The following is a 21,420-nucleotide window of genomic DNA, read 5'->3' as shown; positions in this document are numbered from 1 at the left end:
TGATTGTTTCCTTTATGATGCAGAAGCTTTTTATCTTGATGAGGTCCCAAGAGTTCAGTTTTGCCTTCATTTCCCTTGCCTTTGGGGATGTGTCAGGTAGGAAATTGCTGCAGTTGAGGTCAAGGAGGCTGTTTCCTACTTTCTCCTCAAGGGTTTTGATGGTTTCCTGTCTCACATTCAGGTTCTTCAGCCAATTTGAGTTTATTTTTGTGTATGGTGTAAGAAAGTGGTCTAGTTTCATTCTTCTGCATGTTGCTGTCCAGTTCTCCCAGCACCACCTGCTAAAGAGGCAGTCTTTTTTCCATCAGATACTCTTTCCTGCTTTGTCAAAAATTAATTGGCTGTACATTTGTGAGCCCAGTTCTGGGTTCTCCATTCTATTCCACTGGTCTATGTGTCTGTTTTTGTGACAATACCATACTGTCTTGATAAGGACAGCTTTGTAGTAAAGGCTGAATAAAGTCTGGGATTGTGATACCTCCCATTTTGGTTTTCTTCTTCAATATTACTTTGGCTATTTGAGATCTTTTGTGGTTCCATACAAATTTGAGGATAGCTTGTTCTAGCTTTGAGAAGAACTCTGGTACAATGTTGATGGGGATTGCATTGAATGTGTAGATTGCTTTGGGTACTAGTGACATTTTCACAATGTTTATTCTTCAGATCCATGAGCATGGAATGTTTTTCCATTTCTTGGTGTCTTCTTTAATAAGTTTTCTGTAGTTTTCATCATATAGGTCTTTTACATCCTTGGTTAGGTTTATTCCTAGGTATTTTATGGTTTTTCATGCAATTGTGAACAGGATCAGTTTCTTGATTTCTCTTTCTGCTGCTTCATTATTGGTGTATAGGAATGCAACTGATTTCTGTACATTGATTTTGTACCCTGCAACTTTACTGATTTCAGTGATCAGTTCTAGAAGGCTTCTGGTGGAGTCAGTCGGGTTTTCCATGTAGAATATCGCATCATCTGCGAAAAGTGAAAGTTTTACTTCTTCTTTGCTGGTGCCAAGAGAAACTGCTTCCTCCCCCTGTGAGATTTTGGCTTGCTTTAAAAAGTATTCTGTCCATGCCCCAAATAGGAGGAGGAATGGTGTCACTTATTTCCAGATTAAACCTGTCCTGGCTGCCTTATCCACATACAGAAGCTGCAAAGGGAAATGAGGTATTGTTTTCATGGGCTGGGGTGCTGTGACTCAGAGCTGGACTTTTCATCAAGAACCCATGTGTGCTCTTTAAAACTGAAGATAGGAATATCCCACAGTAGCTTTTATAGTAAGGGGATATTTTACAAGGCCTGTTGATTTCTTTTTTTTTCCGTATCACTAGCTCCAACTCAGTGTTCATTGACTGAAAGTTTACTGTCATTCTTTGAATTCTAATCTACACAAAAGTAAAGGAATTCTTACAGTAAATGTGTTACAGGACATCACTCTCGTCACTATATTAGAAGTATGATTTAAGTGCAGTGGTAATAAAAAGGAAAATAAGGAAAATCCTTCTGTACCTTTCAGAGCCATGGGAAAAGAATAGAATTAACAATAGGCATTTCGAGCCAATGAAATAGTCTTAATGAAGTGAAACATTGACTTTTTTTTTCTTTGCTAACAGTAGATAATTTGATATCAGTAGCGAGGTGTAGTGAGTCACGCTACTGCAGGTCACTCAACTTGATGAAAATTTTATCTTGTAGAATTCATGGTGTCTGGTAGATCTGAGATCATAATATCCATGTGTGTGTTGAAACCCCTCAATTGCAATGTATTCTTGTAAGTAGAGATACATAGCTTGACAAGAAAATGAAGCAAATCAGCCTTTTACCTGTTTTGTAGTGAGCTGATCCAGTTTATTACGAGTGGTCCTACTATTGCCATGGAGATTTTGAGAGATGATGCTATATGTGAGTGGAAACGACTGCTTGGGCCTGCAAACTCCGGCCTGGCACGAGCCGACGCTCCTGGGAGCCTGAGAGCCCTCTTTGGAACAGATGGCATAAGAAATGCAGCTCATGGCCCTGATTCCTTTGCTTCTGCTGCCAGAGTAAGGTGTTTTAAAAATATTTTAATGTTGTTTTTGCTTTGTTAAATGTTTTATGTCAGAGTAAAACATTTCTGTCACTGCTGACTTAGGGTATATTTATACAGGTGATCTAGTTGTAGAGAAAATCTTTGATCTGTTATCTAGGATTAGACAGTATTTCAATAATATGTCCTTTTTGTGAACCAGTAACTTGGTCATGGTCAAGATAAGTTTTGCAATTAAAATGCTTGTCATCCCACTTTTTGTTCCAAAACTATTTAAATTATTCAGGCTTATAAATGTTTGAATTATTGAAATCATATAAGACCAGTTTATGGATAGTAAATAATTCAGAAATAAAGCACGATTTAATATATTTTTCCCAGACTCCTACTTAACACTCTTTTCAGGCTTAACATCCTTTTCTTTTCCTATATGTAGCCAGTGTTTATAGAAAAAATTTTTATGCTTCTTATAATTACTCCTTATTTTAAATCCATATAAATAAGATATTATACTGGTTTTATGCTGATGATGATTTAATGAAGTTGGATGTTTATTCTTAGCATCATGAGAAGTTTCTCAGCTAATTTAAGATGATTTTTAGTCTGGTCATGCTTTCATTAAAGTAATATTAGGTAAGTTTAGAATAATTGAACTTTTCTTTTTCTTACAGCTCTGTCAACAGATCCTTTCAAACCAGACCTTGAATGTTATTGTTGTGGTCTAGGTCACTGTTACATGACACTCAGTCCATGAAAATATTACCTTGCCCATGTGAAATTAACCAGGCTAAGAGTGATCTTTTAAAACCGAATCAGATTAATAATTCAGCCATTGAAGACTCTTTAGTGGTTTTTTAAGAATCTCTTTTACCGTAGAGCCTCAAGTCATTGTTACAGAGCTCTACGTGATCTGATTACCATCTGCCTCTCCGGCCTTATCTCCGGTCAGTCTTTCCCTTGTTCACTGCGTCCCAGGCACTGACCATCTTGCCGTTCCTTGAATAGCGAATTTCTGCCTGGCTTGTTCAATCAGTGGTGAAGAGGACAGTGGAGTTGGATGGGAGTGAGGGAAGGAGGGGCCCATGAGGTCACGGAAATAATCAGGGGAGATATCACATGGTTTTGTGGACCATGGTAGTATTTTTGACATTTTCTCTGAGGAAAACTGGGACCTGTTGCAGGGTTTGAAGTGGAGGGCTGCTATGATTGGCATTTGAAAGGGCTGCACTGGCTACTGCATTGAGGAGAGTCTGTAGAGGACACCAGTGCAACAGGGAGCCCAGTGAAGAGAGTGTTGGAGTAATTCGAGGAGATGATGATGGCTTGAACCAGAGTGGTGGCAATGGGAGGAGTATATAGATATATTTTTAAATAAATTTTAATGGTTGAAGGTCATATGAACAAGATTACCTTCCAGATTAAATGTAGAGTATGAAAAAAATTGATATCAAGGATTACTCCAAAGTTCTTGGCATGAACAACTGGAAGGCTACAGTTTACCAAAACTGGAATAAGGAAAGCTATGGCTAGAGTCAGTATGGATGGAAACTCAGGAGTTAACATTTTGGACATTGCAAACTTAACATGCATGTTAGTTATTGAGGTAGAGAGACGCTGGGCAAAAAATTTAGTTATATGAGTTTGGAGTTGGGGTCGGAGGTCTGGGCTAGTTAATATGGGGTCATTGGCATCTAAATGGTATTAAAGCCCTGAGAATGGTTGAGATTTCTCAGGAGAGAGTACAGTTAGAGAAGAAAGATGGAATCTTTATGTTCCTAGGAAAAGGCTGAAGAGGAGGAAGCAGAAGAGGAGGTAACTGAGGAAAATAGTCAAGGGAGAGAATGAACAGTGGGGTCAAATGAGGCAGATCTATCAGGAAAGAGGGCACTGAAACTGACCACTGAATTTTGCAATGGAGCATTCATTGGTGAAGTTTGTACGGGATCGAGGAGTGGAGGCAGAGTCCTGCTGGAATGGATTGCAAAGAAAACCGAGGACAGGAATATAGACAAGTTTTTTAGGAGTGTTGTTGGAAGTTGAAAAAAATACGATGGTATCTGGGAAGAAAAGCAGGATCTTTTTTTTTTTTTAAGATGAGAAGAATTACAGATGTGAAAAATTGAGGATGTAGAAAAAAAGTGAGACTTACTGGCAGAGTGTCCTTGATTAGGTGAGAAGGATTGGAAATTTTAGCCTAGATTGACTGCACATGGTTGCCAGGGTGCTTGTCTGTAGCAACAGATGCGAAGGCAGACTGTGGGTGCAGATGCTGATTCTTACTCCCTTTTCTTAATTATGACCGTAGGAAGCAAGGTCAAAAACAGCTAAAAGTGAGGATGAGGGAGAAGGTGTTTATTGGTTTGAAGAGAGAGAAGATGTGTGAAATAATCATCAGAAAGACTAGGACAAGGAAGCAATTAGGGGGCTAGGGTTGCTGTGCTGACTCAGTGGCCCCCTGATGTTCATGGTTATAAATGCTGAGTGTGGTTGTTCTCTGTCCTTGGTCAGCCGCATGGGTGTAGGTGCAGAGGAGATGGAGTGTTGACTTCAACCATCCTTGTGGTTTTGGGAAGCGAACTTGATAGGAGGGTGGGTCTAGGTGGTCAGTGGAGTGTGCAAGAGAGTGACTATAGTCTTTGACTTTTGATCTTAGTAGTAGACAATCACTGTAGATGTAGTATTACTCTTTCTATAGTTAAATTACCAATCAGATCTTTTAAGATATTACATAAGTGATAGGAATAAATAATTAATGAAATAAATTGGAGCTGACCTGAAAGTCACTGACCATGTTCATTGATATTTGCCTCCTGTTTTTCTCCATTATGATCTTACCCCATCCCTTTCCATCAGTTTATTTAATAAGTTTAAGCACAAGTATGGTTGTCAGATTTTAGACAGTTTAGGCTCCATACGTATTTATATATTAGATGATTCCATCAGTGAGCACTGAGAGGGGAGGGATTTCTGTGTTTTGATCAAGAGAACCTGCATGGCACATAACAAATGGTGGATGAATTCTGGTATTGGTCATTAAAACTCCGTAGTTACTACCCATTAGTGACCAATATATTTTTATAGTTTCTGTGTTAAAAAACTTTGATACAAGTAAAATGGGAAGAAACGGAAAAATGTGAGCATATAATTTTGATATTTTTCTCAAGATATTTTACTTTACAAATATTCTGTGTCTTTTATGAAAATACCATTAATCTTGAGTCTGAGTCCGACTACACCATGTTGCAGTATCATGATCTATAAGAAATACATATTTGGTCCTGCAGATGACCAAAGTATATTTTTCACATATATTTGATCTTTGTCCAGTTTCTGGGTCACACTCCCCCAAATGTTTGCAATTTCCTAAGTGTTAAGGGTGATAAAGGTGTCTTTTGTTATGTTATAAAATGACTTTTGGAAAGTATCTAAGGATAGAGGCTGGTTGCCAGGAGGACAGGCAGTATGTTTAGAGGGTTAGAACTTTCAGGGTGTCCTGACCCTGGCCCCTTGCCTCTGCACAGCTCTGTGGCTTCTCTCTGCCGTGTCTCAGGCCAGGCCAGATGTGTGCCTGTCCCAGGGCTGTGGGGCAGGCAGTAGGAGGGCTGTCCCTTTCTCTCCTTTCTCGGGCCCTGATCCCCGGGGATGACCCACTTCCTTGAGGGGCATGGCATCTGGACAAATGCCACCAAAGCAGGTGGGGAGGCCAGGCTACCTGGAATGGATCTATATGCTGATTTTTAAAGATTATTAGAGGTAATTAAACTGAATGCTCAGCCCAAAAAAAAAAAATGACCCCTGGGAAGGAGAGAGGGGCTCGGGGCAGGTGGTGGTGGGGTGGATGGCTGACTAGCTTATGGGGATTAAGGAGTGCACTTATGATGAGCACCTGGGTATTGTATGGAAGTGTTGAATCACTATATTGTACACTAATAGTGTGCTAATACTAATAACTACATTGTATGTTAATTAACTGGAATTTGAGAAAAAAATAAAAAAACCTTAAGGAATAGCCAGTGGCCAGTGATTGAATCAGCCAGGCCTATGTAATGAAGCTTCATAAAAAGCTAAAGGGCTGGGTTTGGAGAGCTTTGGGGTTGGTGAACAAGTGGAGATTGGGGAGAGTGGTGCGTTCTTTCCCCATACCTTGCCCTATGTATCTCTTCCTCTGGCTGTTGAGTCATAGCCTTCGTCATATCCTTTAATAAGCTGGTAAACTTAAGTATTTCCCAAAATTCTGGGAGCCTGTCTAGCAAATTAATTGAACCAAAAGAAGAGGTCGTTGGAACTTTCTGTCTATAGACAGTCAGTCAGTCAGAAGCATAGGTTGCCCGGGGTTGATAACTGGCATCTGAAGTGAGGGTAGTCTTGTAGGACTGAACCTTTAATCTGTTCAATCTGATGTAGTCTCTGGGTAGATAGTGCCAGAATTAAGTTCATTCCTTGGACACCCTTCTGGGAGAATTGCTTTGGTGTTCTGTGTGGGGAAACCCACCCATGTGGGAATTGGGTCTCAAACTCCTAAAAGACATATTTGTATTTGATGCGTAATATAGGTTGTGCATTTATTTAGTACTATTGATGCTGAAAATAAGTGGATTCAGAAGTGCAAAGGAGGCTCTATACTGCAATATAATAAAGCTAGTCTTGTCTTAAATATTATGTTTGTTTCTGTGGCTGCACATACATAATGTGCCTGTCTTCAAATACAGTTTGCAGATGATTTTTTTCTTCTTTTTATAGTGGAGAAGCTTCTGCAGAGTTAGCTACCATAATCCTTCCTCCTAAAGAAACCTCGTAAACATATTTGTTTCTATTTTGTACATTTAAATTGTTCAGCTCTCTCTGACATTCGTCCCTGAAATACCCCATTGTCATGAACCCTGTGGGATACACCTTTTCTTGATTCTTCTCTTGAGAGGAGTGAGTACTGTGGACATCATGTTAGCTGACTCGCTGTCAAGGAGAAATCTGGCTGTAACACCAAGCACGCATGAGGAAGCAAGGACAGTACCTGTGAATTAAACACTGAAAAACTTCACACAAGCGTCCCCAAATAGTCTCTCCTTGACACGAAGCTTCTATTAGTTACTGTTTAATCCTTTTTTCTTTCTTATCCAGATTTCACCAAGACTTAGACTATACTCACAGTTTTCTCTTCAGTTGCCTTTGTCTACTCATTGAGAGCGGCCACGACAATGTGGCTTCATCTTTTCATTCCACCGAAATCATTTTGGTTAAAATAGTCAATGTTAATTATAAAATTCAAGGAATATTTCCTTTTTTTTTGGTATCTCTGCAACATTTAAGTTTGAACACTTTCTTCATTTTGAAATTCTCTCCCCTGTTATGATTTTGTAATATCTCATGGTCCTTGTTTCTTTATAGCTATCAGGTTATTATCTATGGCCTATTAATTGGCTTTTCTTCCTTCAGGTATCCTTAAAGTGATGATGTTGATCAGGCTCCATTCTCTCTGTAAAACTAATGTTTTACAGCCTTGGTCTGTAAAATAAAGGAATAGTTGTACCTACATTATAGTATTCTTCTGAAGATTAAAAAAAACGATTTAAGTGTTTAGCATAGTTTCTAAAACATAGTGTTTAATAGATTTATCTTTTATTAATATTCCACTTTCATGGTGCTTCTCAAATCTCTACCTATTAGTTGTACTGCATATAATATCAATACATAAAAATCAATAGCATTCATGACATACCTGAAATGACCAGTTAGAAAATGTAAACTTATAAGAGATTTCCTTCATATCATTAAAAAAAAGTATATGATATTTAGGATAAACCTAACAAAAGATGTGAGAGATCTTTATGGAGAAAACCATAAATTTTATTGTAGGCCATAACAAAAGACTGAAATAAATGAAGATCTATACCACATTCATGGATGCAAAGATTCAGTATCATAATGATAAAAGGTCTTTCCAAACTGATCTATAAATTCAGTGCATTTCCAGTCAAAATTGTAGCAGAGTTTTTCATGAAGCTTAATGAAATTTTTGCATAGAAGAGCCAAAAGAGCCAAGGAAATGTTGAAGGATAAGAAGAAGTGGTGGTGATAAGATGACTTGTTTATGCAAGAGGAAGCCTTTGATAAGCTTTAGTAGGGAAAGCACTATGAGATTGGCACGGGAGTGGACAAGTGTGTCAGTGTACAGCCCAGGATACTCAAGAAATGACCCATAAATAATGAGATCTTGGTGACATAAATCAGTGGGCAAGGGACTGACTGATAGTAAATTGTACTAGATAATTTTATGTGAAAAACTCAACTTCTTAATTCTATCTGTATTGCAGTGTTCTCCTTAGACTTTCAGATTTGTGCTCAAATAATGCATCCCAAACTGAACTGATTGATTGTAACTCACCAAACTATTCCTTTTGTATTCTGCAGATGATTCACAAAGGAACTTGAAAGCCAGTAAATATTCTTCTGCCTCCTTTATTCCCTACAGACAATGAATAAGAAGTTATGTAGATTTATCTTCTAAACATTTTCTTCAATTCTCTCCTTTTCCTTCATTCCTCTTCTCACTGTTCTGGGTGTGAGCTGGGCCGTTGCAGTAGTGCTGGCTCGGCCTTTTCTCCCTCAAAGACCTCTTCCACACAGGTTTCAGAGCAAGCTCTCTAAAAATTCTGACCTGTCCATGTCATCAATCTACTAAACATGTTCCAGAGTTATGCATTATCCCCAGAACCAAGTTGAAGCTCCTTAATGTGTTATATGATGATGATCTGAATGCTAGTCTCTTCTCTAGTCTCACTTTCTGCATCTCCCTCTTTAGACCGTGGTGCTCTTGCTCTATTGCCTTTACTCTTTCTGTCCGTCTGCCTTGGATTGCCATCTCTCCCTTTGCCCAGGTGATTTTTATTGGCCCCTTCAAACTCTGCTCAGAGTTCTTTATATATTACAGATACAGATTTTTTACCTGGGTATGTGATTTGCAAATACTTTCTCACAATGTGTTGTTGGCACTTTTATTCTCTTCAACAGTGTCCTTGGATGAGTAGAAGTTTTTAGTTTTGATGAAGTCCAATTAATCAATTTGTTCTTTGATGTGTTGTGGTTGTGTGTCACATCTAAGAAACTGTCACCTCATTCAGGGTCACTAGACTTTTCCCTTTTGTCTTCTTCTGGAAATTTTATAGTTTTTGGTTTTATATTTACCTCCATGATCCATTTCGAGTTCATGTTTCTCTATGGTGTAGGGCCTGACCAAACTTTGTTGTTTTGCATAGAGACATCTGATTTTTCCAGCATCATAGATAAAATCACAATTTTTCCTCCACTTAATTATCTTTACACATTTGTCATATTTGTTGACTATATATATATATATCTGGGAATGTATTTCTGGATTCTTAATTTTGCTCTATTGATCTTTTTGTCTTTTTTTAATGTTAATTTTGAACTTATTAAGAAAACAAACATCCCAATTAGAAATGGGCAAAAATTTTGAATAGGCATTTACTTCACCAAAGAAGATAGGCGAATGGTGTATAAGCGCACATGAAAAGTACACCACATCATTTGACATTATGGAAATACTAATTAAAACCACAATGAGCTACCTCTTAGAATGGCTGTGGTTTAAAAGACTGAGCATATCAAGTGGCAAGAATGAGGAGAAACTAGAACTATCCTGTACTGCTGGTGGATGAGAATTTAAAATGGTACAATCACTTTGGGGAACAGTTTGGCTGGCACTTAACTAAAAAGTTAAACATTCAGCTACCCTATGATCCAGCCATTCCACTCTTAAGTATTTTCCCAAGAGAAATGAAAACAAGTATCAATACAAAGACTTGTACATAACAACTTTGTTTATAGCAACCTTATTTGTGATAGCCAAAAACTAGAACCAACCCAAATGTCCAAAAGGTGAGTGCATAAACAATGATATTGACACGTGGATTACTATTAGGCAGTAAAAAGGAATGAAGTATTGATATACACTACATTGCATGAATCTCAAAGTAATTTTGCTGAGTGAAAGAAGCTGACTGAAGATCACATACTATATAATTATATTTAAGTAAAATTATTAAGAATTAAACTAATTCATGATGATGGAAAATAGATCATTGGTTGCAGGGCCAACTTGTTAATGGAAAGGGAGGTAACGGTAAAGGTAATGGTTAATGGCTGGGGAGGCAGGGAGAGGCAGAAAAAGGGATTACCCAGAGAAAGGAGGGATGACTGATATGCTTACTATCTTGATTGTGGTGATGTTTTCTCAGGAATAAATGTGTCAAAACTTATCAAATTGTAGCCTTTAAATACACTCAGTTGGAAGTATGTTTATTATACCTCAACAAAGCTTAAAAACTAGTGACAACAACTCTGCTCAACTGTGATCAATTGCCTGGTTTCGTGTGAGCTACCCTACCTTGAGGCTTGCTTCCTACCTATTGCATATCTCTATTTCTTACCATGTTTTAAAAGTATTTGCATTTAAGTTCATCCTCTCAGTGGACTCTGAATTCCTTGAGGAAGTCCAATTAATTCTTCATCATACCTCCAGGGTCTAGGTCACTAGTGTTCAAAAATGTTTTGGAATTCAAAACTCCCGCGGACCTATGTGTCCTGAGTGCTCACTGTGTCACATGCTTTTGCATCTGAGCTCCTTCTCACAGTCTCCTGTGCAGTCGTCCCGTTTTACCAGGAGCTGAGGAACCTTGGCCTCCTGACAACTTGAGCCCAGGCACCTCTGGCTCCGGAGCCCGTGTTTAGCCACCAGTCTCCACTGTGGATACCAAAAGTAGCGGCCTACCTTGTTTTAAACAGTATAGTCTTTAGAATACGTTCCTGATAGAAACACTTTCAGAGAATTTGGCAAGTAGAGAGAAGAAAATTTAGCATCAAGAATCCTGCCACTGATGTTTACAGTTTGTTTATGGCATATTCCTTCCAGCTCATTCCCTTGATCATTTATATAATTTACATTGTTTACTAGAAAACACCATGTACATGGTTTTACCTTGATTATTTTTTCACTTTTATAATATTTTTCATGTTACCAGATTACTGTCATAAGAGTAAATTCTAATGGCTATAGAATATTTTGTTATATGGATATAACATGATTTATTTAAACATCCCCTTACTTTTGGAGCTTTTGTTAGGTTATCTTTTTTTTGTAAACAAGGCTGCATTGATCACGACTTCATATTTCATTTCGTAAAGCTTTGGATTTTCTGAGAACAGATTTCTTATTTGGTGTTAGGGTATGTAGGGTATGTAGGGTATGTTCAGTGTTTTCATATTTAGTCTCAGGCATTTACAAAAATGATATTTAAAATTACTGTGTAAAAGTTTTGGAGAAACTTTTAACTAGCAACCATTCAGTGAGACTTTTATTATGGCAATAAAGATAAGAATGTAGATTAGTCAGATGTTTTAGTGAGATCACCATGGGATCTTAGGTGAAATTTATGAAACAGTGTAACTGTTTTGTTACAATTTGTTAAGTAAGATACAGTAAAAGTTACATATCAGGGACACTAGAAGGAGAGGAGCCTTACGCAGCTCAAATCCCAAAGGAATGCCAACTTTTTTTTTCTTTTTTTTGGGTGACTGTTACATTTGTTGTGTGAAGTCTCTAAATTAGTTGCCGTAACAGTGGCCTAGTAGAAATACTCTTGCAAATGTCAGTTTCAATTAATCGCTGGGACAGATAGGACCACCTCTGCAGGGAGAAAGAGAAAGCAAAGGCATAAAATAGAATTACTCACTTTCACTGAGAAGGTATATTTAAGTAAAACCTTTATATTCCTTGCCCGAAATACATATTTATTAAGCATATGTAAATGAGTACTTGGAAAGCTGGCATTTTCATTTTTAAAAATTGAGGAAAGAGAGGAAAGTCAAGATAAAAATAATTGGCCCAATAATTGGTTCAAGCAGAGTGGAACAGTTTAGCACAGCTTCTTTACTTGTGAAGGACAGGTAATGGAAAAAGTCCAGGGCTTTGGAACCAGTGTGAACTGGATCCAAATCCTGGCTTTGCCACTTGCTAGCTTGTAAGGGCTTGTGGCTCTAGGCTTTCTCATATGTGCAGCATGGATAGATATATCTTATTTAGCACATGCAGAATTTATTAGTTTCTGGATTTCTGTCATTTCATAATATTGAGAAGCTGCTAGGGCAAAACAAGGTCCTGGCTTCCTTGGAGCCCACATCTGTTCTGATGGTGAAGGGGATGCCCGGTAATAAATAAGTAGACACAAAACAAGTTAGGTGGTAAGTGCTCTGAAGATCGTAAAGCAGGGGAAGGGACAGAAAAAGACCAGGGTGGAAGAAGGATTGTGAGTAGAAGTGAGGAATGTTGTTAAATATATTTATATAAATGCAAATATATGTCAGGAAATCCTCCCAGTCTCAGATTTGAGCAGAGATCAGAAGGAAGTGAGGGAGAAAGCATGCAGGTGTCAGAGTGTTCTGGGAGAAAGGGAACAATACTTGGCAACGTTTCTGAGGTGGGAACTTGTTTGCTGTGTTTAAACAGTGAGTGGGTGGGGCCACTGGTGCTGGGACAGAAATCTACATGCTTTTTGTGGAAACAGACGATTACCTCAAAGTACAGCTAGGAGCCGAGGGGCCAGGCCTTGTAGACATCTAGAACTTTAAAATTCATTCAAATGAGATAAAAGGCTACTGGAGAGTTCTGTGCAGAGGAGCAACATGTGTTTTACAGGTTTCATGCTGCTTGGAGTGTTAAGAATAGATCAGGCCAGGTGGGTGTAGGTGTGTTGGGGGAAAAGTTGGAACAGGAGATCAGTTAGAAGGTTAGAGCAGTTGTCGAAGGGAGAATTGGTGAGAGTCATGGACCGGGGTGACAGATAGGGAAGTGGTGGATTCTGGACACATTATGAAGGATTTCCTGAGAGGTTGGATGGATGGCTAAGGAAAGGAGAGGAATCATGGATCACTCAAAGTTCTTTCCTTTGGCCTATGCAGTTGGAAGGATGGGAAAACACGGTGGGAGTGAACAGATTTTATGGGAGACAGTGGAAATCAGGACATTTTAAATGTGAATCCTCTATAAGTGGTAGTGGCTTAGATATAGGTGTGGAATTTAGGGAGGAGGTTGGACTGGAGGCAGAAACGTGGGAGCCGTCAGAATACAGATGGCATTTAAAGACATGGGACTTGAGCTCATCAAGAGAGTGACCATAGATAGAAGATGGACCCTCGAGCTCTCCAACACAGGGGTCAGCTGCACGGGAGAAAACCGTCAGGACACTGGGAAGGAGCAGCCCGTGCGGTAGAAGAGTCAAGGGATGAAAGCATTTTAGTATGTAGAGAGAGATCACCTGTGTCAAGTCCTGTTCGGTCCAGTGGGGTGAGGGCTGAGACGTAGCCAGAGTACTTGGCAATGCAGAGGCCACATTGGGCAGTTGGCAGATGAATCCCAAGTGATTGCCACTTTAAGAGAGAATGGAGGTGAAAAGTAAAGCCAGAGAATAAAGACACACCTTTTGAGGAGTTTTGTTACCACAGAAGCAGAGAAAGCAGGAACTCTGGAGGAGGCGTGCTCTTGCTGCGCCAAATTGACTTCATCCATTCATTTCCTGCCCAGGGCCTTGTGGGGATTTGCGTTTTCACCTGGATTATACAGGTTCTCTGAGAATAGGGAATCAAGTCATCTACGCAGGACTAAAAGTGGAAGTTGCTGTTATTAGTGATCAGGAAGAGTCCTAAACAAAGGCAGCAATGTGACAGGAAAGTATCCGATGTCTAAGGAATAGAACATTTATTTCTAAAATATCTTACCCCCAGAATTGGCACTGGTGGATACACTACAGTTGGAGCAATTCCTCGTTTTCTGTGTGTATCAGTGTGGCCACATTAACACTTCCTATGATCTTTCCCTTTTTATATTCGATGATAAATGAATATTTACTTTGAGGCATTTGTTTCAGATGCTCAGGGACTTGCAAAGCCTTGCAGTTTAGTTACTTGCTTCACATTAAAACTTGTGAAGGGTAGTTACCAAAATAGCCACAGTTTTGACTGGGGACATCACAAAAGGCCTCCTGGAGTCGGGGATGTTTGAAGTGGCCCTTTACTTGGAGCTTGGGACAGAGGGATTTATAGGGACTACTGGAAATAAAAGTAGGAAAAGCTATGGGCAGAAAGCATTTGTCTAAATAATTAAAAGAATTAATTAGTGTGACAGTGTGGCTAGTTCAGATTGCTGAGTTGTCATCTAAGTTAACCATATGCAAAGCACATATATAGACTGGATCTGGTTTTTAAATAAAGCTTATATGATTTAATTGTATGCTAGAACTATAGGGAGTTCCTTAGTTTAAACTAAATTAGTTAAAACTAATTTTGTAGTTCTGATTCTTAAATAGTAACCTGTTTCTACAAAGAATTCCTAGTTTTAAAATTTACATATTTCAATAAAAAATCTAAAATTGGACCTGTGTCTGAACTAATGCTTTGAGGAAAGTAAGAGTTTTATATTCATTACTTCCAATATTCAGAGTATGTTAAGATGTTATTAGTTTTAATCCTAGCACAGAAGGATACATGTTCTCATTACTTTTATTGTACTTTTTTATATGATCTTTTGATTACAAGACTTAAAACAGGATTCAGTTTGTAAAAGTGGTTTTTAGAAAATTTGGAGGAAAGAATTTATATTATGAAACTTTAAAAGTAGTCATGTCATTTTTTCCCCTCTTACATAAGTATCCTAGGAGTTCAAGATAAGAGATCACATGTGCCAAGTTATTTCTTTCTGTCTTTAGGAAATGGAGTTATTTTTTCCTTCAAGTGGAGTTTGTGGACCAGCGAATACTGCTAAATTTACCAACTGTACCTGTTGCATTATTAAGCCCCATGCCATCAGCGAAGGTGAGTGTTAAATACAATATATCCAAATACATTTTGTTAATAGGAACTTATTTTCTTTGTTCATTTTCTTGATGTACTTCATAGCAGAAATTAAAGTATAATTTTAGTATTTTTATTTTGTTCTTTGAAGTCACATGAATAAAAGTAACATGAATGAAAAATCTGTCTACACTTATATTTATCTGCATTATCTGTACATTTTTTAAAAAGGCGTTCCTTGAGTTGCTGATCACGATCGTGCTTGTCCTGTTTCAGGTCTTGATTCCTTAACTTTATTTGTATGTTTGGGTTTTTTTAGTGCTTTTTATTTATTTTTTTGAGAGACAAAGAGAGCATGAGCAGGGGAAGGGCAGAAAGAGAAGGAGACACAGAATCTGAAGCAGTGATTCCTTGACTTTAAATTTTCCTCCTCCCAGGGCCACCTGGGTGGCTCAGATGGTTAAGTGTCCAGCTTCGGCTCAGGTCATGATCTCATGGTTCATGGGTTCAAGCCCTGCATCGGGCTCTGTGCTGACAGCTAGCTCAGAGCCTGGAGCCTGTCTTCTGATTCCATGTCTTCCTCTCTCTCTGACCTTCCCTCGCTCATGCTGTCTCTGTCTCTCAAAAATAAATAAAAAAACAGAAAATAAAATTAAAATAAATAAATCTTCCTCCTCCCAATGACATAACTGATTTACTTAATTCACTGAAATAAGTCTTAAAACAATGTCTGCAGCAATGCCCTGAAAAAGCTGGAGAAACTTCCTTTAGTTTTTGGTACATGAAACAAAGTTCTTTGACTGAATACATAAGCATATATTCATACACACACATACACATCTACACGCATGTGTAGATAGGTAGATGAGTATATATGGCTATATACTGAGAGGCTGTTAGCTTTTATCTTTATTTTTCTGCATCTCTTTGTTTTATTCTGTTGTATGCCTTTTTGTCAACTATTCCAAATCCTTTTGGAAATGAGATGGGCATAATTTAAAAGATTATCCTTTAAAAAAGTAGAATATATTCTGAATAATAAACATAGGTGAATGGGTTCTTTCAGTTTTTTTCCCCTAAGTATCAAAGTAATTCAGGTATCCAGTAGAAAATTTAGAAATGAACCAAAAAAGGAAACTATAAAAGTTACCTGTTTTTCCATTGTTTTGACGTAGTCATTGTTAATACTTTTATATTTCCTCTAACTCCTTTTCTTCTGAATGTGTGTATGTGTGTGTGTACACTGACATGTAATTATTAATATAGTTGTGCTGTATGTGCATAGGATATTGTTTTAATATTAGGGAGCATTTTTGGATGCTCTTAATTCTTCATGAATATTTTAATAGTTGTATGCCGTGCAGTGATAGGAATGTAGCATAATATTGGGATACTTCGGTTGTTTCCAGTTTTTTGATGTTAACAATAAAGTTTTGAAGAATCTCTTTGTACTTTAATATTGGACAGTATCTTTAATCATTTCCTCTGGCTACTTTTCTAGAAATAGAATTATTGGTTGAAAGTATATGAAGATCTTAAAGATCTTGTTGCATAATTAATACTTCTTTAATTATTTAGGAGGTACTTTAATACCTTGTAAATCCTTAGGACCACAATTATAGGGAGCTAACATGCCTGGTCAGTAACGAACATTTATGGAGGCTTTACCACCATGTGCTAGGCTGTAAACCGAGCACCTTAAACATCATCTCCTTTAATATTCACATATGCTATGCCAAGTAGGTGGATGTATAATTCTTTTCTAGGTAAGTGAGCTGAGGCTATCTGAGAATAAGTTATCTTCCCCAATTTAGAGTAGGGAATCTAGGATACAGACCTGGTCTCTTCTAACCTCCACATTCTTTCCTCTACATGTACGGCTCCACAGCAAGATGGTTACAATAATGTGATTAGCAACACTTCCACAGGAAGTAATAATAATACTTGAAATGGCTGCTGTTGACAAGCTGCGAAAAACAAAATTGAGATTTTATGTTGTATTCATTTTTCTTACCTTGGGATGAATACACACACGTACGCGTTTGTACCTGCACACATAGACACACATATGTATACACATACATACATACATAATGCACACGTTTTATTTTATTTTATTTTTTAAGTGCATTTATTTTGAGTGAGAGGGAGAGCATAAGCAAGGAAAGGGCAGAGAGAAAGAGAGATAGAGGGACAGAGAGAGAGAATGAATCCCAAACAGGCTCCACACTGTCAGCATAGAGCCTGATGCGGGGCTGGAACTCATGAACCATGAGCTCATGATCTGTGAGGCAAAACCAGGAGTGAGGCACTTAACTGACTGAGCCACCCAGGGGCCCCATACACACACATGTGTTAATATAATGTGACAAATTCTTCTTGTTTAAAAGCCTCAACTTCATTAAAAAGCTTATCTTTGGCATCTTAACACATTCAGTTGGGTTTGCAACTTTTAATTTTTTATAAGGAAAAATGAGATGCATGCAAAGACAAGAATAAAATAGCATTATAGTAAATATGGTTATGTACTTTAATAATTGCATAGACAAATATAACTGAAATCTAATAAAAAATGATTAAATGAAAGGTGATGTCAAAATGATTAACTTTATATTTATGCAGGTTTAAATCATTCTTAGAGCTACTTTTTAAAGATTGGCTATAGTTCATGTATTTATATTCGATACATAACATTAGAGGCATATGAGTTGATTAAAGAAAATTTTGTAAAATCTGATCAGATGGTAGAATAATTTAAACTTTGGCATTTTGAGACCTTTGTTTTTCTTTTACTTTCTTTCTAAATCTCCATATTAGGGATCCTTTTAGACCACTTTTAAATGTGTGGTTAATCCAGTATAGCTTAGAGTTAAATTATGGCTACAGTAAAATAATAGTTAAAAGTCTCATGTTGAATTTATTGTTAGATTTACATGAGCCCTTTCAATTGCTGGCATATGTTTGTCTTTTTCTATAATGATCTCACTTCCTGGTATATTTAATTTCACCTGTGGTTTAGAATCGGTATGAGAGAAGAAGAAATTTTTTAAAAAGTTGTTGTTGATAACAGAGCAGTTGAAATAGAATTGGGTTATTTCCTTCTGTTGACTATCAACTCCCCGCCCCCCCACCCCCTCGCCCCAAGGAACAAGTCCAGAATAGCTTCAGTCAAGCAAAACTGTTCTTTAGGACAATGAGAACACACCTTGAGGGTCTTGGCTGACTTTACCGGAGAGAGAATAGGCCTATATTTGTAGGGTTTTGGGTGTGACCTTTAGAGATTTAAGGTGGGTCTTTCAGTGAACTGATCTGATTGAAACTGGGTGAAGTTCATGATCTAATAGCCTAGAATTAGCGGAAACAGCCAAGTCTTGTTAATTTAAGTACACAGTTCTTGGATAAGTGAGTTGTTTGTCCAGTTGAGGGAATATTGTGGAAAGGGAACTGTTTGTATAGTCTATCATTGGGGCAAATGGACTTTTGGGAAGTTCCTGAAGCAAACAATGAAGTTATTTACTGATTTACAGCCTTATCTTTGGGTAAGAATTTCTTGGCACAAATAATAAAGTCATGTGGATGTAGGCAACCTCAGTTCTTAGCCCTATAGTTGATCTGTATGGATGTGGAAGTTGATGTGGAGGTTTACTTCTAAGAGGGGTAGAAAAAAAGAGAGCTTAGTTTGCAGACTAGGTGGTGAGAAAAAACGATGGGGTACACTTGGGGTGTCTGCAGTGTTTATGCGTGTAGTTGAAAGTACACATTGTCATTTGGGGACTCAGGTTTTCAAGGAAAGAAAAACAAGGTGAATGTTCTTAAGGTTTTTTTCTTTTCTTAATTTAAAAACCATACAATGTGTTTGTTTTGATGTCCTCAGTATTATTTCCATGTAGTTCATTTAATTCCATCCATGAAATGAATTATTTTTAGTCTGAAATCAGGCTGTGTAGGTTTGAATTTTGGCTCTGCTACTTACTAGCTGTGGGAAATTGCATTAAGTACTGAACCTCTTTGTACCTCGTTTCCTTATCTATAAAATGTGTATAATATAGTACATCTTCTTTAATGGGTAACCGTAAGGATTAAATGCTCTGACTGCAATGATTAAATGGCTAAATGATTAATTAAATGGTTAAATGTAAGGATTCATGTGTTAAACACAGTGCGCGACTCTTACAGTGCTATATGTGTTCCGCATTCTTACTATCATGATTACTATTCTATCACTACTTCTACCACCACTACTACTAATATCGTTACCTTTTAATTTTAAGTAAAGTTAACTAAAATGCTATCCAATTCCAACTTCTGCATCCATCATCCACAGGGAAAAAACGGAAAAACTCTGTCGTTGTGTAAGGAACTAAGTACTATAACTTTTTCCCCAGTTAAGTTCTGGTTCTAATTTAAATCCATGCAGTAGGATCCTTGCTTCCATCTGGTTGATTCAGCAGCTCTCAGTTGGTCCCGATTCCAATGGTTCATTGTGGTTGGCCTCTGGCGTTGGCAGCCAGAGCTAGGGTGGCTGCTTCTGCCCTTGTCCCTCCCAGATTTAGCCTCTGAAGTATTTAGAGCCCTGAAATTTTGTTGGAAATTTTCTCTTCTTCTAATGGATTTATGCATTAAACAAGTTTACTGTGTTGTTCATAACAGGGTCCTTCCTGAAATGTCATTTCTCCCATAGTAAAGTGAGTCAAGATGGTTTATAAATTTCCATTCTGGGTTTAAACCCAGTATTCTGTACCTCAGTGTTTGGCTGTAAAATTAATGCTATTTTTATGGAGACTGTTTCAAGCAATTTTAGATTTTATTTTTAAAAAGGTATATAGAGACTATGTTGGGATCTGTTTACATTTACTTAGTTAGGAAGCAGAGTACTTAAGAGAATTTTGGCCAGTTGACAAATTTACCCCAGAATTGACTCTGATATGCTAACTAGAACAGGATTTATCAAGTTCTTCGTTTTTTAAAATTGGGTTATTCTTATTTAGACTCTCTTGCAGAGTTTTACTTTCTACCCCAAGTGTAGTTTTGATGGTAGCTAGGCCCAGAGCCCTAGAGGACACATTCCACCTTATGGCAGCCCCCTGGATTTGGGCTGATTGAATTGGTTAAGTTCTTAACTTTTTTGTATGAGATTTCATTCAAGTAGTTCAGCCACCGGGACACTGTGGAAGATGTGTGAAAGTTTTTGGTGCAAAGACATTGGATGGAAACATTGTAAATCTCACTTTGTTTCAATGAAAATTCTTGGAGTGGGCCCAGTTTTGCTTAGAATGTCACAGTTTTGGAGTTCTGTGAATATTTTATGTTCTGTCTGAAAGAGTAGATGAAACAATGGAAGGAATTTGTAACAGGTGTACCAGGTACATTGAACTACATATAAGACCTTTGCCTTTGAGTACATTGAGTGTAACGTGCATTCTCAAAACACAAAATTAGAGGCAGTGAAAGCACCTAATGAATTTGTGGGTTATGAGGTTGTTAAATGATATTAGTGATTTAAAAAAAGTTTATTCATTTAGAGAGAGTAAGCAAGGGAAAAGGGGAGACAGAGAGAAAGAAACAATATGAATCCTAAGCAGTCTCCGCACTGTCAGCCGCGAGCCTGATGCGGGGCTCAAAACCCCAGAACCGTGAGATCATGACCTGAGACAGAACCAAGAGTTGGGCACATAACTGACTGAACCACACAGATGCCCCTGAAATTAGTGATTTAGAAGGAATTTCAAGAGGTTGCTAAGCATCTGACTTTGGCTCAGGTTATGATCAGGCAGTTTGTGAGTTTGAGCCACACGAAGGTTTTTGTGCTGACAACTCAGATCCTGGAGTCTGTTTGAATTCTAGGTCTCACTGTCTCTCTGCCCATCCCCTGCTTGTGCTCTGTCTCTCTCTATTAAAAAATAAATAAATGAAGCAGCAGAAAGAGAAATCAAGAAACTTATCCTGTTCACAATTGCATGAAAAACCATAAACTACCTGGGAGTAAACCTAACCAAGGATGTAAAAGACCTATATGATGAAAACTATAGAAAACTTATGAAAGAAATTGAAGACACCAAGAAATGGAAAAACATTCCATGCTCATGGATCAGAAGAATAAACATTGTGAAAATGTCATTACTACCCAAAGCAATCTACACATTCAATGCAATCCCCATCAACATTGTACCAGAGTTCTTCTCAAAGCTAGAACAAGCTATCCTCAAATTCGTATGGAATCACAAAAGATCTCAAATAGCCAAAGTAATATTGAAGAAGAAAACCAAAATGGGAGGCATCACAATCCCAGACTTTAGCCTCTACTACAAAGCTGTCCTTATCAAGACAGTATGGTATTGTCACAAAAACAGACACATAGACCAATGGAATAGAATCGAGAACCCAGAACTGGGCCCACAAATGTACAGCCAATTAATTTTTGACAAAGCAGGAAAGAGTATCTGATGGAAAAAAAGACTGCCTCTTTAGCAGGTGGTGCTGAGAGAACTGGACAGCAACATGCAGAAGAATGAAACTAGACCACTTTCTTACACCA

At 37.8% G+C, this 21,420-nt stretch overlaps 1 protein-coding gene across 2 annotated transcripts in view; it reads left to right on the top strand.

The window, feature by feature from the left end:
* The window catches only part of NME7 (NME/NM23 family member 7), a 259,575-nt gene that overhangs the window by 60,122 nt on the left and 178,033 nt on the right, over window positions 1–21,420 (top strand). For both annotated transcript variants that reach the window (XM_029934985.1, XM_029934986.1), the window contains exons 6-7: window positions 1,833–2,040; window positions 14,801–14,906. In XM_029934985.1, coding sequence (XP_029790845.1) covers window positions 1,833–2,040; window positions 14,801–14,906 — 314 coding nt within the window. The remainder of the gene's footprint in view (window positions 1–1,832; window positions 2,041–14,800; window positions 14,907–21,420) is intronic.

The sequence above is a fragment of the Suricata suricatta genome, chromosome 3 (genome assembly GCF_006229205.1).
Source record: "Suricata suricatta isolate VVHF042 chromosome 3, meerkat_22Aug2017_6uvM2_HiC, whole genome shotgun sequence".
NCBI classification, from domain to species: Eukaryota; Metazoa; Chordata; class Mammalia; order Carnivora; family Herpestidae; genus Suricata; species Suricata suricatta.
The sequence above is the reverse complement of the archived record's forward strand: the minus strand, read 5'-3'. Positions and strand labels throughout refer to the sequence as shown.